The 15,951-nt window shown below is 38.5% G+C and overlaps 1 protein-coding gene and 1 pseudogene across 1 annotated transcript; one reads left to right on the top strand and one right to left on the bottom strand.

Moving 5' to 3' along the window:
- Positions 1 to 294: 294 nt before the first annotated feature.
- LOC126728248 (F-box/LRR-repeat/kelch-repeat protein At2g27520-like) lies at positions 295 to 1,085 on the top strand. Its single transcript, XM_050434105.1, has 2 exons — positions 295 to 508; positions 622 to 1,085. Exons 1-2 carry the CDS (start codon positions 295 to 297, stop codon positions 1,083 to 1,085), a joined length of 678 nt encoding a protein of 225 aa, XP_050290062.1.
- Positions 1,086 to 3,416: 2,331 nt separating this feature from the next.
- LOC126728247 (uncharacterized) lies at positions 3,417 to 15,502 on the bottom strand (annotated as a pseudogene).
- Between the last annotated feature and the right edge of the window lie 449 nt (positions 15,503 to 15,951).

The raw sequence follows: 15,951 nt of genomic DNA, 5'->3' as shown, positions 1-15,951 counted from the left end.
CAAAAGAAACCACAAATAAAAAATGCCAAAATTTCTTGTTGAAAAACTTATAGTTTTTTAGAAGGCCTCAACTGCCACTAGTTGAGCTGGGAAATGTTCTTGCCATTAGAATAGGCCAAAATTTTTCCGCAGACCAAGTCAAAATTTTGACTATACTGGATCATAACTTTTTAGTATTGCAATGCAAAAACTAACAAACCCCCAACACGTAGGCCTATTTATATAAAACCCTGCAATATTCTTCTGTCAATTTATTTTTCCTCATATTAAATTCCTAAAAAATTAAATAGAGAGATGTCAAAAGCAATGTTGAATGATCTTTCTGAAGATGTATTAATGGACATATTTTCAAGATTACCTGTTAAGACACTCCTGCAATTCAAGTCAGTTTGCAAATCGTGGTATGATATTATCAAAGATCCCATCTTCATCACCAAGCATGTTAACCGATCTAATCATAGCAACAATGGCTATGTGGCTGCCACATGTCGTGATGACACTTTTCATGGTAAGTGCTACATATCCTTGTTCTCGGATCAAACATTTCATGAAATATTTAGCATAAATATTCCATGTATGGAGGAACATGCTAAGGCACCTTTTAGAATTGTAGAATTGTAGGTTCATGTAATGGTGTCTTGTGTCTAAATGGTTCTAAAATCGGGGACATGAATTTTTTGTTTAATCCTGTCACTGGTGAATTCAAAGAACTCCCAAAACCTGATTATCCAGTAAACGAACTTGGTGAAGATAAAATAGTTGTACATATTGGTCTCGGATTTGGTCACGATCCAAAAACCAATGACTACAGATTGGTAAGAATTTCTGATTCTAAGAAGATGAGAGACTCATTTTATTCTGGAGTTGATGTGCACTCATTGAGTACAAATTCTTGGAGAAGAAAGGATAGACTTGTGCATGGAACCATTGTGGATAATTCTTTTTCCAAGGGGGACTTAAATGGTGTGTTACATTGGAAGGGTGCAATTGGGAAAAATAAGGTGATTCGTGACATTATCATATCGTTTAATATTAGAGATGAAGTGTGTGGGTACATAAAGTTGCCGTCTGGAATTGATCCTTAAAGACAAAGATTGGTACCCTTTTGTAAGGAATGAATTACTTTGTATCATTGTTGTTAGTTCAAGACAACAATATGAACCTGGATTTGATATATGGGTGATGAATGAAGCTTGGTTGGATGTGACAAGAATGAAGAACTTTCCTTTTGTAAGGAATGAATTACTTTGTATCATTGTTGTTAGTTCAAGACAACAATATGAACCTGGATTTGATATATGGGTGATGAATGAAGCTTGGTTGGATGTGACAAGAATGAATAACTTTTCTTTGCAGATTCCTCAACGATGTACCTTTATGATCTTCGAAAGAGAAAGCCTCCTTATGATATTAATTACTCTTATCCTATGGGAAAAAAATTTGTACCCCCGATAGAGGTGGTCAATCATATTGATATAGTCTAGTCACAATTGAAGGAACAAAAGCTAGGTTGCACGGACACGCCATTTTTGGCATCGTGTCGGTGTCAGACACATGTCGGACACCGAAACGGGTACGACTCACCGGATTCCGGTGTCCGGCGAGTGTCCTCTCTTTTTTTTTTTTTTTTTTTTTCGTTTCTCCAACACGCGCCGACGTGGCGTTGACAAGGCTCCGAGGCTGCTCCGAGGCGTCCGACACGCCAGCAGTGAAGAAAAAAAAAAAGGAAAATCACAGATTTTGAGTCTGAGAAGTCATTTGGAGAAACCCACCTCTCAAGTTCTCAACCCACCCTCCCTCTGACCTCTGCCGCTGCCCTCTCTCCCTCGTCGGAGCTAGATCGGGCCAATCGGTGAGCTCTATAGGCGTTGAGTGACGCCGTGCCCTATCCCTTCCGGCGATCTCTCTCTCTCGGCATGGACAACAGGTCCGACCTCCTCTCTCTGTCCCTCGCTGGAGCAAGATCAGGCCGATCGGCGAGCTCCATAGGCGTCGAGTGACGCCGTGCCTTGTCCCTTCCAGTGATCTCTCTCTCTCTCTCGGCGTGGACAACAGGTCCAACCTCCTTCATCTGTTTTCTTTTTCTTTTTTTTTTGGATTTTGGTAACTAAATGGTAATGGGTCTGTTACTCACTTATTTATATAAGTTATAAGTAATAACGCGTTTTTTTTTTTTTTTTTTTTTTTTTTTTTTTTTTTTTTTTTTTTTTTAATCCTAGTTAATGTATTTCTTTACTCAGTCTTTTGTTTTGCCTTATAAATTATAATATTTATTATAAATTTAGTGATTTTTGTTTTTGTGTGTCCTGCTATAGTTTTAAATATTGTGTATTATTATACTACTTTCGGTGTTAGTTTACTTATTTGTATTTCTTACATAATTTAAATTCTAGACATAAACGTATTTTATGTCTAAAAATATTAAAAAATATGCCTAAATATAAAATATAATTAATTATTTAACCGCCATGTCCCCGACGTGTCGTGTCCTTATTTTAAAAAAATTGTTGTATCCCCGTGTCCGTGTCCGTGTCTATGCAACATTGAACAAAAGTCTTCGTGAAAAGAAGTAAAAATTCTTGGTCTAGGGGTGATTATATTATCATCTTTATTATTATTATTTTTTTTGCTAGCTTCTGTCATTTTAGTTCATGGGTTGGCACTCGGCAGGTCAATCATATCGATAATCTAGTCATAATTGAAGGAACAAAAGTCTTCGTGAAAAGAAGTGAAAATTCTTGGTCTAGAGGTACTTTACGTGGGATGCTTAATTCACTATACAAATTTTAGTTTATTGTCATTGTTAACTTTGCTGTGTTCTTTAATTTTTCCTTGAATTGTTTTTTTTCGCAATTGTAAGAATTAAATATGACTAATCTTCTTCAAATCATATTGTTCAATTACTTAAGATCGTATCACATTTGTGATGGATACTATTGGGTCAATGTCTCCAAACTATAAGGATGTCAAATGTTCTTAAATTTTCCTTAAATTGTTTTTCATAATTGTAAGGATTAAACATGATTAATCTTCTTCAATGGTTGACTCCGTCGATGCTCAACCAACACAACTTCCACCAAACCTGAAAGCTTGGGCTTCCAGAGCTTTGGGGTTCTCTATCTAATATTTTTTGCCACTTCTACCATTTGTCTATTTCTATTCCTATTCACTGTTAATGAAACATGTAAGAAAAGTAATAGCTTTCTTAAGTTCTCATTTAGCCAAACAATATATGATATATTATACAAATTGCCGGAATTATTATAAAAACCATTCCTCTGAATGCAAATAAATTGTCATTAAAATACACACGGATGCATTCCCAAAGTATCAGGCATGAAAAGGCTCCTAAATCAACCTCTATTTCTGCTTAAAAAAAGCTGCTAAGTTTGAAGTGATTAGAAGAACTCAAAGCACTAAACCATAGCAACACGAATCTAGTAAAGAGTATTAAAAAAATGTCATAATGATCGAAACTCGTTTCATCTCAATAATATTGTTTATGAAAACGACCACATCAATAGTCAAGCCCGCATTGGTCCCTATTAAAAAAAAAAAAATTTTAATTTTACCCGCATTGGTCCTATTAATTTATTTTTTTTTAAAAAATACCCGCATTGGTAAATCCATTAACATATGCACCAGCGTCCTAGCTAGCCACTAGGGAATTTAATTGAGCAAGAATAAATCTCCTGCACCAACATTCCTAGGTACAATTTAGGGCTTAATCAATTTAGGCTAATCACAATAAAAAAAAATTTACATGACTAACCTAATTAGCTAAGCATGGAACTCAACAATTGCATGAATAAACATAAACGAACAATGCAATTATGTAAAGGGTAGTAGGTAAAGAAGAAGCAAACCCAAGATAATAAAGAAAACAAATGTGGGATGCAAAGGAAACAAGAAGCAGAACTAAAAGATAACCTCCAATTCACGAGGGTTCCTCGAATCCACAAGTATTCCTTGACTCTATAAGGAGAAAGGAGTCTAGAATCCATTAGAGAAAACAATAGACAAAAGTCTGAATTTTTCTTAATCTAAGTAATTTTTTTAAAATGTTTAAAGACTTAGGCCTATTTAAAGACTGTAAAACTTGACAAAGTTTGGTCTTGGTACTAATTCCATGTTCTAATTTGATTCCTTGAACCATCCACATTATCCACCTTGATAGTTTTTAGACCCCTTAAAACACAATTGGATTAACCTAGATAATAGCCAAGTTGTTACTTAGTCCAATTTAACAAAACTAGGTTATCACAACCAAAACAATCATATCATGCAGCGGAAAGATAAATAACACAAAGATATGATCACCCAAGAAACCAAACCGGTAAAAACTTTGGGAGGATTTAACCTAGCTATCCTCAAGGTAAACTTAAATCCACTATCTTGAAAGAATCGAAGTTCATACAATAAGACTTACAAGCCCCCACGCTCGACTTCTTATTGCTACCCACCAGTAGAACTTACTGGCACGACCACGTGCAAGCTCCGAATCCGCGAACTCCTTCTTTCTTGGATTCACCACCAGATACAAGCACACTCGCTTGTGTTTCTTTAAGTTTCAATGGCAGCAACTGAGTTGATCATCAAGGTGTAGATAATATCTCCTCCTTGAAAACCCTAAGTTTGTGTAAAGGAAAGCTCATCTAGATCTCACAAGAGATTTACACAAACAGCAATATGAGCAACACTAAAATGTGGTTAGGGTTTGCCTTTTATACTTAGGACAAATTAGAAAACCCTAAACGTTTTAAACAAACTAGGGCTGAGATGAAAATCTACAGAAAAATGCATTCTGCCCGAGATCCGATCAATCAAGCCAGGCCGAAATGCACAGTAACTTTTGCATCAGCTCGATTCCAACTTTACATAAAAGATACAACTTTGAGCAAGTCTAAACACTACTAAATAAATTGTTTTGATCATGGTTTGCCAACAATACACATTAGAGTTCTAAATACATAAAAACCTAAGTCTTTAGAACCTAACAAACTCCCCCTTTGGCAATCCGTGACAAAACACAACTAGAAGCTCAAAGTTTACAAAGAAAAGCCATTTACAAAACAAATGCTCATAAAACAAACTCAATCCTAACTACTATTCATCAGTTGTAAATGTAGACAACAACTCAATTGAATTAACTTGTATATTTCCTGAAACACTAAACAAAATGCATAACCGCATGTGTGGAAAATACAAGTAAACAAATTAAATTCTTGATTTCAAACAACACACAATAAAGACATATATCAATGAATTACTCATAAATATAAATCAATAAACAGTTGAAAACAAGAAACATATAAAGCAATAAAAGTAACTCCCCCTAACATGAATATCCCAACAAAAATATGGCAAGAGCTAAAAAGATAAAATACAATGTGAAGCACCTAGATACAATCCAAAGTCCACAAGCTCCAACCAATAAAAATACTCTCCCCCTGAAGACAAAACTCTACAAGAGCTCAAATCAAATCAAATATGTACTCTCCCTTTTTCTGACGGAATGCCAAAGGGAAATCAAAATCCATCATCAAAAGGGAGGTGGCGGTGAAGATCGTCTAAAATGTGCCAACGCTACGTGCAAAGCACTGATCTCATCGAGCACGTCCACCAAAATCTGTCCACGAGCCGCCTGAACGGTCAAGACATGATCCAACGTGATGTGAACCCCATCAAGAATAATGAGACCCAACAACGAAAGGGAACCCAAGATCGTTCTATGGACAGATTCAAATGGGAGACCTCGACCCGTTGTTTATGACAAACAAGAACCTCGGTATAAGGAAGACGCTACAAACGGTGGTGGAAACTCCGTTTGATAAGTCGAGATAAACGCCACAGGAATTCCCAATAAGTTCGAGTAGTTCTTCAATGAACCAAAGAGAATAAACCTCACAAGTTTTATCAATAATAATCTGAAAAACGTTTACAGACTTAGATGACTATTTAAAGGCTCCTTAAAACTTGACAGACAAGAAAATATATTCTAAAATAACTCCTAATTGATACCTAACCATATTAGGAATAAAGTTTGACCTAAAAAGCATTAAATGCACCTAAAAACAAGGAAATAAATCACCTAAACCTAGAATAACCTATTTTACATAGACCCAAAATATTTCATGCCAATTCTTAGCCATGACCGGATCCTTCTAGAACTTGAATCAAGGTGATGATTTTTTGTTGCCCACGTGGATCATGCTCAATGGGCCTCCACGAATTTGCTTGAGCCCATAACTCTTGGATGAGTCCGTTGAGTACATCCTTGAACTTCTTTGCTCGTGCTCTTGTAACCGGCCCAATTGGTACTTGAATGAGATCCTTCGAAGCGGTGCCTTGATCTCCATCATTCCCCTCCTCTTGAAAAGGATTTGCCCTCAAATCATCACCTACATTAAAAGGACTCAAATCGGTAACATTAAAAGTGGCACTTACATCGTACTTACCAGGTAAATCTAGCTTGTAAGCGTTGTCATTGATACGCTCGAAGACTTGGAAGGGACCATCTCCTTTTGGGAGCAATTTAGAACATCTTTTCGTCGGGAATCTTTATTTTCTCATATGCAGCCAAACCCAATCTCCGGGTTCAAAAACCAGTTTGCGACATCCTTTGTTGGCTTGTGTGGCATATTGCTCCGTTCTTCGCTCAATGTTGAGTCTTGCTTTCTCATGAATCTGCTTCACAAAGTTAGCTTTCTTTTTGCCATCTAAATTAACGTGCTCCGTCAAAGGTGAAGGAGATAAATCCAATGGAGTTAAAGGATTAAACCCATACACAATTTCAAATGGTGAAAATTTGGTAGCAAAATGAACAGCTCTATTATATGCAAACTCAACGTGTGGTAAACATTCTTCCCATGTTTTGATGTTCTTTCTAATGATTGCCCTCAATAGAATAGACAAAGTCCTATTTACTATTTCAGTTTGACCATCAGTTTGTGGATGACAAGTAGTGGTAAACAATAGCTTAGTACCTAGCTTACACCACAAAGTCTTCCAAAAATAGCTCAAGAACTTAGCATCTCTATCCGAAACAATTGTCCTAGGCATGCCATGTAATCTCACAATCTCTCTAAAGAACAAATCAGCAACATGTGAAGCATCATCCGTTTTGTGACATGGAATAAAATGTGCCATTTTAGAATATCTATCCATGACCACAAAAATTGAATCTCTTCCACGTTTAGTCCTAGGCAATCCTAACACAAAATCCATTGAAATATCAATCCAAGGCTCACTAGGAATTGGTAAAGGAGTATACAAACCGTTGGGCTGTACTTTGGATTTAGCTTGTCTACATGTGACACATCTACCACAAATCCGTTCGACATCTCGTTTCATGTGAGGGCAATAGAAGTGTTCCTGCAAAATAGCTAAAGTCTTTGCAACTCCAAAATGTCCCATTAATCCCCCACCATGTGATTCCTGCACTAATAACTCCCTCATAGAATAATTAGGCACGCATAGCTTATTTTCTCGAAATAGGAATCCATCAAGCTTAAAGAACTTACCAGAGGTGATTTTCTCACAAGCTCGATATTCCTCACAAAATTCGTGGTCTTCAGCATATAATTCTTTAATGTGTTCAAAACCAAGCAATTTTACATCAAGTGTGGAGAGTAAGGCATACCTGCGAGAAAATGCATCAGTGACTACATTCTCCTTACCTTACTTGTACCGAATGACGTATGGAAACGTCTCTATGAACTCCACCTATCGCGCATGCCTTTTGTTTAGCTTGTGTTGGCCCTTCAAGTGTTTCAAGGACTCATGATCGATGTGAATCACGAACTCCTTAGGCCATAGGTAGTGCTGCCACGTCTCTAAAGCCCAAACCAATGCATACAAATCCTTGTCATAAGTTGGGTAGTTTAAGGCTGCCCCGCTGAGTTTCTCACTGAAGTAAGCAATTGGTCGTCCTTCTTGCATAAGAACGGCGCCTATACCAATACCTGAAGCATCACATTCAATTTCAAACGTTTTAGAAAAGTTGGGTAAAGACAACATAAGTGCGTTAGTCAGCTTCTCTTTGATTAATTGAAATGCCTTCTCTTGTTCTTCTCCCCACCGAAATCCAACGTTCTTCTTAATCACTTCAGTAAGCGGTGCGGCTAAGCTATTGAAGTCCTTTATGAACCGTCGGTAGAAATTAGTAAGTCCATGAAAACTACGAACATTACCTACACTTGTGGGGCTCGGCCAATCTTGGATTGCACGTACCTTCTCTTCATCAACCTGTATACCTTCTGTACTAACAAAAAATCCTAAAAATACAAGCTTATCGGTGAAAAAAGTGCACTTCTTTAAATTAGCAAACAACCTTTCTTTCCTTAGCACATCTAAAACGGATTTCAAATGTACTACATGATTGTCTATGTTTTTGCTATAAATAAGTATATCATCAAAATAGACAACAACAAATCTGCCTATAAATGCACACAAAACATGGTTCATAAGTCTCATAAAGGTGCTCGGAGCATTAGTCAAACCAAAAGGCATAACTAACCATTCATACATGAAAGTTTAAAAACGTGTATAAACACCCTTGAACGTTTAGACCCCCAAATTACAACTTAACCAATTCAAGCAATATGTCAAACAACAAGTGTGCGGAAACTTAACATAAGCTATAATATGGAATTGGTTAAAAACTATCTAAGCCAAAACAAAACACAATCTACAGCAGATAATAAAAAGGCAAAGATAGAGAGGAAGGAAGATGCAAACACAAAGACAACACGCGATATGTTATCGAAGAGGAAACCGAAGCCCTCGGCGTAAAACCTCTCCGCCGCCCTCCAAGCGGTAAACAATCCACTAGAAAATACAGTTGGGATACATGGACAGCAATAGACCCTCCAAGCCTAATCTACCCAGTGCACCTAAGCCCTCCAAGCTTCTTGCTCCAACGAGGTTGCGCCGAACCTTTTTCTTTTCTAGCTTCCCGGATTCCGCTACTAGACCGTAGCATCAACCAATGAAGATTGGTTCCTTCCTAACTGCTTCCCAGAAATCCAAACAGCTCTCTCACAGTAATGATAATGGTGAGAATCAGGTTTGGTATAATGTCTCTCAAGGATTTGACAATGGAGAGGAAGAGAGTTGAGGAATTTGAAGAGACTCTAATGTATAGATTGTGGGTGAATTAATCTTGTTTTTCTTTAGGGTTTCTCTCTCAAAATTCTCTCTGGAAGCTCTCTCACAATCGTGGGTAAAAGGGGTATTTATACTGAAGTGGGAGAGGAATGTGAAACGTCAGGTTTTACACTGGATTTTTGAAATATTCAGATTTTTCAAACAAAATACTTTCCAAAAACACCTAAAACACTCAAAAATCTTTTTGTGCTTGAATTAACAAGGATTGAGCATGTGAAAACACATTTCATCAAGTACAATCACACAAATGAATATGGCATTTATTGAACATATACTTGTGTGTTGTGTGTGGATATCAACAATGAGATAGTCCTTAGTCTAATGTGAAACTTCAATGATCAATTCAACCAAGACATACACAATTAGCACTAGATCATGTGACCCATCTCAATTATAGAAATATGTATATATGACCTCCCACAAAACTTGATAACATAACTTGGAGCTTTACATTTGACTCCACTTTTAATCATAACATTTGATCTTTTTGATCTTTTTGAGGCAATCACCTCTCATTGTGAGAGTGATATTTGACATTTCACTTTAATGAACAAGCCTATGGCTTTTTGAATAACCATTCACTTTAATATAAGGTCGCTTACCCTTTTTACTAGTCGAATACTAGAATGTGCGACAGGCTTTTGCAGCTCAATATCTCTTTTCATTTTGAGATTTACATTTGGAGAGCTCTTTTTAGCAAAAACAAAAATAAAGAGTGGGAAGATATATAGACACAAGTCTATGCATGTCTCAAGATCAACAAAACCATTCACTAATCATTCATGACAAGTTTGAAGATCTATTTACAACAATCACATAGATTTCAAGATTTCGTCCACAGAGATATGAGTGCAAAGAAACAAGCAATGCTTGAAAATGCACAAAGCCATTAGCACAAAGGTACAAGGCAAAACAAGTTTTGAGATAAAAACTCAACAAAGTCAATCAAGCTTTTTGATTTTCTAATTTTTATGTGATTTTTGGATTTTTGACACAAGAAACAAAAAGATTGATAAAACAAAATTAAAAATATGCACAAGTAGACAAGCAAACAACCAACAGCAAAAACAGCAAGCAAACAAACAAACATCGTCATAAAGCATAGGAAGTATTAATGCATGGACATGTTGTAATGCTTATGCATGAGTACCCTTTTTTCACCCACACGTCACTTGCCTTTGGGGTGATTTCCTTATAGGATTGGGTACGGGAGTTAGGGCTTTCAAACCTTCGTGAGAAGCTTTCCAAGCAGTTGGTGAATGCACCAATCATCTTCATCACGTTCATCATTCCGGGATCACCATTCTGATCTCTAGATTGATCACCTGCCCAATTTCTTCTATCATTTCTAGGTCCTCCTGACCTTTGAGGAGTTGCACTATTCTTTGCTCTCAGCTTTTGGCAATTTGGTCGTGTATGCCCTTGAAGTCCGCAATAATGACACACATAAGTTGCTCTAGGACCTCTTTGTGGTCGTGGGCGTGACTTGGCACGAGATTCAGACCTGCCCACAGATTGATTACGGGGATTCAACATCCGTTGGTTCACTACATTCTTCTTCTCCTCCATCTTGAGCTTCTCATCAGTAAGGTCAACTACAACTGGATCTTTGGCCTTTACAAACTTCACTGCTTTAGTGACATTTTCAGATGAACTACTTCCTCCGGTATATCCCAATCCGGATTTGTCTGAAAAGCTCTTTTGAGATGAGATAACATCATCTAGCTTCTTGGTGGTGACCCTCTCTATTTTAGCATTTGCTTGCACAACCTCATTCTCAAGAAATCTCACTTTTGTGTAAGCTTTGGACAGCTCACCATTCAGTGATTCTATCTCACATTTGGCCTCCCTATATCAGATTAGGAGACTTTTGTAGTCCTCCTCAGCCTTCTTCATTTTTCTCACAGCAGCCTTGGCCACCCTTGTATACTCACCCGACTTCTCCAAGAGTGAGTTATAATTCTCTTGAAGATTTTCTGTGCTTTCATCTTCTTCAGCATCTGATTCTTCAACAATTCCTAGTGATTCATCATCACTGTGTTCTCCAAGGTCTCGTACAAGCAAATTCAACTCATCTGAAGACTCAACATGAGCAATAGTCATAAAAGCCGAATAGTTCCCCTCTCCATCACAGCTTTCTTCTGATTCTGAGTCAGATGAATCCGAGTCACTCAATTTCGTGGCATACACTTTGCCTTTCGATTTCAAATAATTCGAACATTCCTTCTTAAAGTGTCCATGCCCGTTACATTCGAAGCAAGTTACACCTTGTGTAGGTTGGGATTCTTTTCCATCTTTCTTTTTGAGTTCCCTTTTCTCCCTTCCAGAACTTTGGAATTTTCTTTTATCATCAAATTTGCCATTATTTTTGAATTTCAAGAACTTTCTGAAATTTTTGACAAGGTATGCAACATCTTTGTCAACTACATCTTCTCACGATGAGTCTTGATCTTCCACCTTCTCATTAATGGTCTTAAGAGTAAGAGATTTACTCTTCCGTTGATTGGGCAGCGACATCTCATAAGTCTGCAGAGAACCAACCATCTCCTGTACTTTGATGTCATCAAGGTCCTTGCTCTCTTCAATCGCTGTCACTTTAGCACGAAAACTTTCCGGCAATGATCGAAGGATCTTCCTTACAATTTTTGAATCCTCCGTTTTCTCCCCCAAGTTGAACTTACTGACAACCACCTCATTTAGCTTCCCAAAGAAAGAGTCAAAAGACTCATCCTCACTCATTTTGAGCTCCTCAAACCGAGTGGTCAGCATTTGCAACTTGGTGTCTTTCACTTTCTTCGTGCCTTCATAGGTGGTTTCCAAAATCTCCCAGGCTTCTTTGGCAACGGTAATATGAGAAATCCTGTGAAATTCATCTGGAGACACACCACAGAAAATAGCATTGAGTGCTTTACTGTTAGCATTAGATGCAGCAAGTGCTGCCTTATCCCAAGTGGATTTGGCTGCCTCAGGTCTGGTCCAACCAATCTCAACAGCATCCCAAACAGATTCATCAATAGAACACAGAAAAGCTCTCATGCGAACTTTCCAAAAAGTATAGTTACTACCATCAAAATATGGAGGTGCATTTAGGGATTGAGACCGATCCATCTCAAAAGGGAGTCAAGGATCACACAATGGTAATGAAACCAATAGCAGTGTACCCGCTCTGATACCAATTGAAAGTTCAAAAACGTGTATAAACACCCTTGAACGTTTAGACCCCCAAATTACAACTTAACCAATTCAAGCAATATGTCAAACAACAAGTGTGCGGAAACTTAACATAAGCTATAATATGGAATTGGTTAAAAACTATCTAAGCCAAAACAAAATACAATCCACAACAGATAATAAAAAGGCAAAGATAGAGAGGAAGGAAGATGCAAACACAAAGACAACACGCGATGTGTTATTGAAGAGGAAACCGAAGCCCTCGGCGTAAAACCTCTCCGCCGCCCTCCAAGCGGTAAACAATTCACTAGAAAATACAGTTGGGATACATGGACAGCAATAGACCCTCCAAGCCTAATCTACCCAGTGCACCTAAGCCCTCCAAGCTTCTTGCTCCAACGAGGTTGCGCCGAACCTTTTTCTTTTCTAGCTTCCCGGATTCCGCTACTAAACCGTAGCATCAACCAATGAAGATTGGTTCCTTCCTAACTGCTTCCCAGAAATCCAAACAGCTCTCTCACAGTAATAATAATGGTGAGAATCAGGTTTGGTATAATGCCTCTCAAGGATTTGACAATGGAGAGGAAGAGAGTTGAGGAATTTGAAGAGACTCTAATGTATATATTGTGGGTGAATTAATCTTGTTTTTCTTTAGGGTTTCTCTCTCAAAATTCTCTCTGGAAGCTCTCTCACAATCGTGGGTAAAAGGGCTATTTATACTGGAGTGGGAGAGGAATGTGAAACGTCAGGTTTTACAAAACAGGGGTGGCTCGCGGCTTGACCTCGCAGCTTGACTAAGTCGCGAGATCCAGTCGCGAGATAACCGTATGGCCAGTTGTCCTGTTTTGTCCTGTAGTGCTCCAGCTTGCATGACTGTTCACCTTCCAGCATGCTTGGCACGTGTGCTGCGTCTGGCGGCTTACAGCCGCGAGTCACCCGCGAGGCCCAACCGCGAGTCTCTATTTTCTTGCACACTCTTGAGCAATCTTCACTCTATCTCACTCATTACCCTTACATCAAACCCACCTAAATACAGGGTTACTAAATGCTGAATTACAAGCAAATTTGGCACGGAATAAAGCCAATTAGATGGTTGAATAAATTCAACCTTACAATACAAACCATATTTTGTTTTAAAGGCAGTTTTCCATTCATCTCTTTCTTTTATCCTAATTTGATGATAACCACTTTTTAAATCAATCTTAGAAAATATGCAAGAACCATGCAGCTCATCTAACATATCATCTAAGCGTGGGATAGGATGACGATACTTTACCGTTATGTTGGTGATGGCTCGGCAATCAACGCACGTTCTCCACGTCCCATCCTTCTTAGGTACAAGTAAGACCGGAACTGCACATGGGCTCATGCTCTCCCTCACGTTCCCTTTCTCCAACAATTCAATTACCTGCCGTTGAAGCTCCTTTGTCTCCTCAGGATTGCTCCTATAAGCTGGTCGGTTTGAAATGGTTGCACCAGGAACAAAATCAATTTGATGTTCAATCCCTTGGCTTGGAGGTAACCCATGTGGTGTTTCCTTGGGGAAGACATCCTCATACTCCTGCAAAAGAGAAACAATAGAACTAGGCAAAGCAAGGTCAAGTTCGTTAGTGTTTAAAAGTGCCTCTTTCTACAAAAGTACAATCATCGGCTTATTTGAAAACATTGCTCGCTTGATCTCGCTCACTTTTGCATAGAAATTCTTTTGTTTTCTCTCTAATTTTCTTTCAAGGGCTGAACTTTGATTTTCTTTTTCTCCCTCATTTTTCTCGGCCTCTCTCTGATTTTCACTCTTTTTCTTTTGCTCACTCTCTTTCTTTTGATCACTCTCCTTTTGTAATCTTACTTGATCCTCGTATACTTGCTGCGATGTCAATGGTACAAGAGTGATTGATCGTTGATTAAGTACAAAAGAGTACTTGTTCGTAAAGCCACCATGCTTCACTTGCCTATCGAACTGCCATGGACACCGTAGCAATAAGTGTCCCGCTTGCATCAGTACTACATCACACAACACTTCATCTTCGCATTTACCGATTCGAAATGCAACTAACACTTGCTTGTTCACCCTGATCTCACCACTATCATTTAGCCATTGCAACTTGTACGGTCTAGGGTGCTTTACCATGGGCAATTCCAATTTCTCCACCATAATTGTGCTTGCAACATTAGTACAACTACCACCACCAATAATCACACTACATACCTTGTCTTTAACGTAGCACCTAGTGTGAAAGATGTTTTCCCACTGTATTTCATCAACTCCTTTTGCTTGCAAGCTCAATGCTCTCCTCGCCACCAATGTCAATGCGCTAGAGGCTAAATACTCCTCCTCAGAAACATCCTCTAATGGCGGCATGTCGTCAGTGTCGGAATCTTCATCATCGGTCATAATTTCACCATTGGCTTGCAACACCATGACTTGCTTGTTTGGACATTAACTTGCTATGTGGCCCCTACCTTGACATCTAAAACATTTAATATCATGATTCCTAGAGATAGAGGCTTCGGTTTTACCTTGAGGAACGTGGCTGGTGGTCGTGGACTTGGGCTCAAGTTTGGGCGTTTGTGACTTGTCTAGCGGCATAGCATGACTCGATTTCCAAGATGTAGAACTAAAGTTATGGCCTGCACGTGTCCCATTCCCTTTCTTGAGTTGTTGTTCCACTTTGATAGCCATATGCACCATATCTTCCAATTCCACATAATGCTGCATCTTTACCTTATCATGAATCTCCCGGTTTAAGCCAAGCAAAAATCTAGCCATTGTAGCCTCCCGATTCTCCTCTACATTAGCGCGGATCATAGCGATCTCCATCTCCTTGTAGTAGTCCTCTACACTTCGACTCCCTTGTCTAAGACCTTGTAGCTTTTTGTACAACTCTCGGTAGTAGTAACTTGGAACGAATCGCTTTCTCATCACTACTTTCATCTCCTCCCATGTGTCTATTGGGTGTTCTCTATTCCGCCTCCTGTTTATCACAAGCTGATCCCACCAAGTAATAGCATATTCAAAAAATTCAATCACGGCTAATTTTACCTTCTTTGTCTCGGAGTAATTGTGGCAATTAAACACGAACTCCATCTTCTTCTCCCACTCAAGATATGCCTCAGGATCAGACCTACCTTGAAAGGACGGAATCTTCATTAAAACCAGACCCATAACGCTCTTCATTCTCCTCCCTCAGTGGAACTCTTTCCCTTCTACACAAATTATGACCGTTTTATGGTTGCTCCTCACATCTATTCTCCATTTGATCCATCCATTCATGAACTTGCGTCATCTCCATCTTCATCACACGCCTCATCTCATCTCACTCATCATGGCCTCCAAAAACGCTTTCGGATCAGCCAATTTTGCATCATCTTCGGCAATGCTCTTACCACTATCGTGAGACATGATTGCTGCAAAACAAAGGTTAGAAGGGAAAAAAAAAAAAAAAAAAAAAAAAAAAAAAAAAAAAAAAAAAAAAAAAAAAAGGAACCTCACAAATCACTCCCTTACGTGTTTACACTCAAGAATGTGGATCACTCTCCACTCGTGTTTCACTCAAAATAATATGGCTTTTACCCTCTGATGTTCTCACCACTCTTGCCTTTTTCCACTCGATA

The sequence above is a fragment of the Quercus robur genome, chromosome 5, assembly GCF_932294415.1.
Source record: "Quercus robur chromosome 5, dhQueRobu3.1, whole genome shotgun sequence".
NCBI classification, from domain to species: domain Eukaryota; kingdom Viridiplantae; phylum Streptophyta; class Magnoliopsida; order Fagales; family Fagaceae; genus Quercus; species Quercus robur.
The sequence above is the reverse complement of the archived record's forward strand: the minus strand, read 5'-3'. Positions and strand labels throughout refer to the sequence as shown.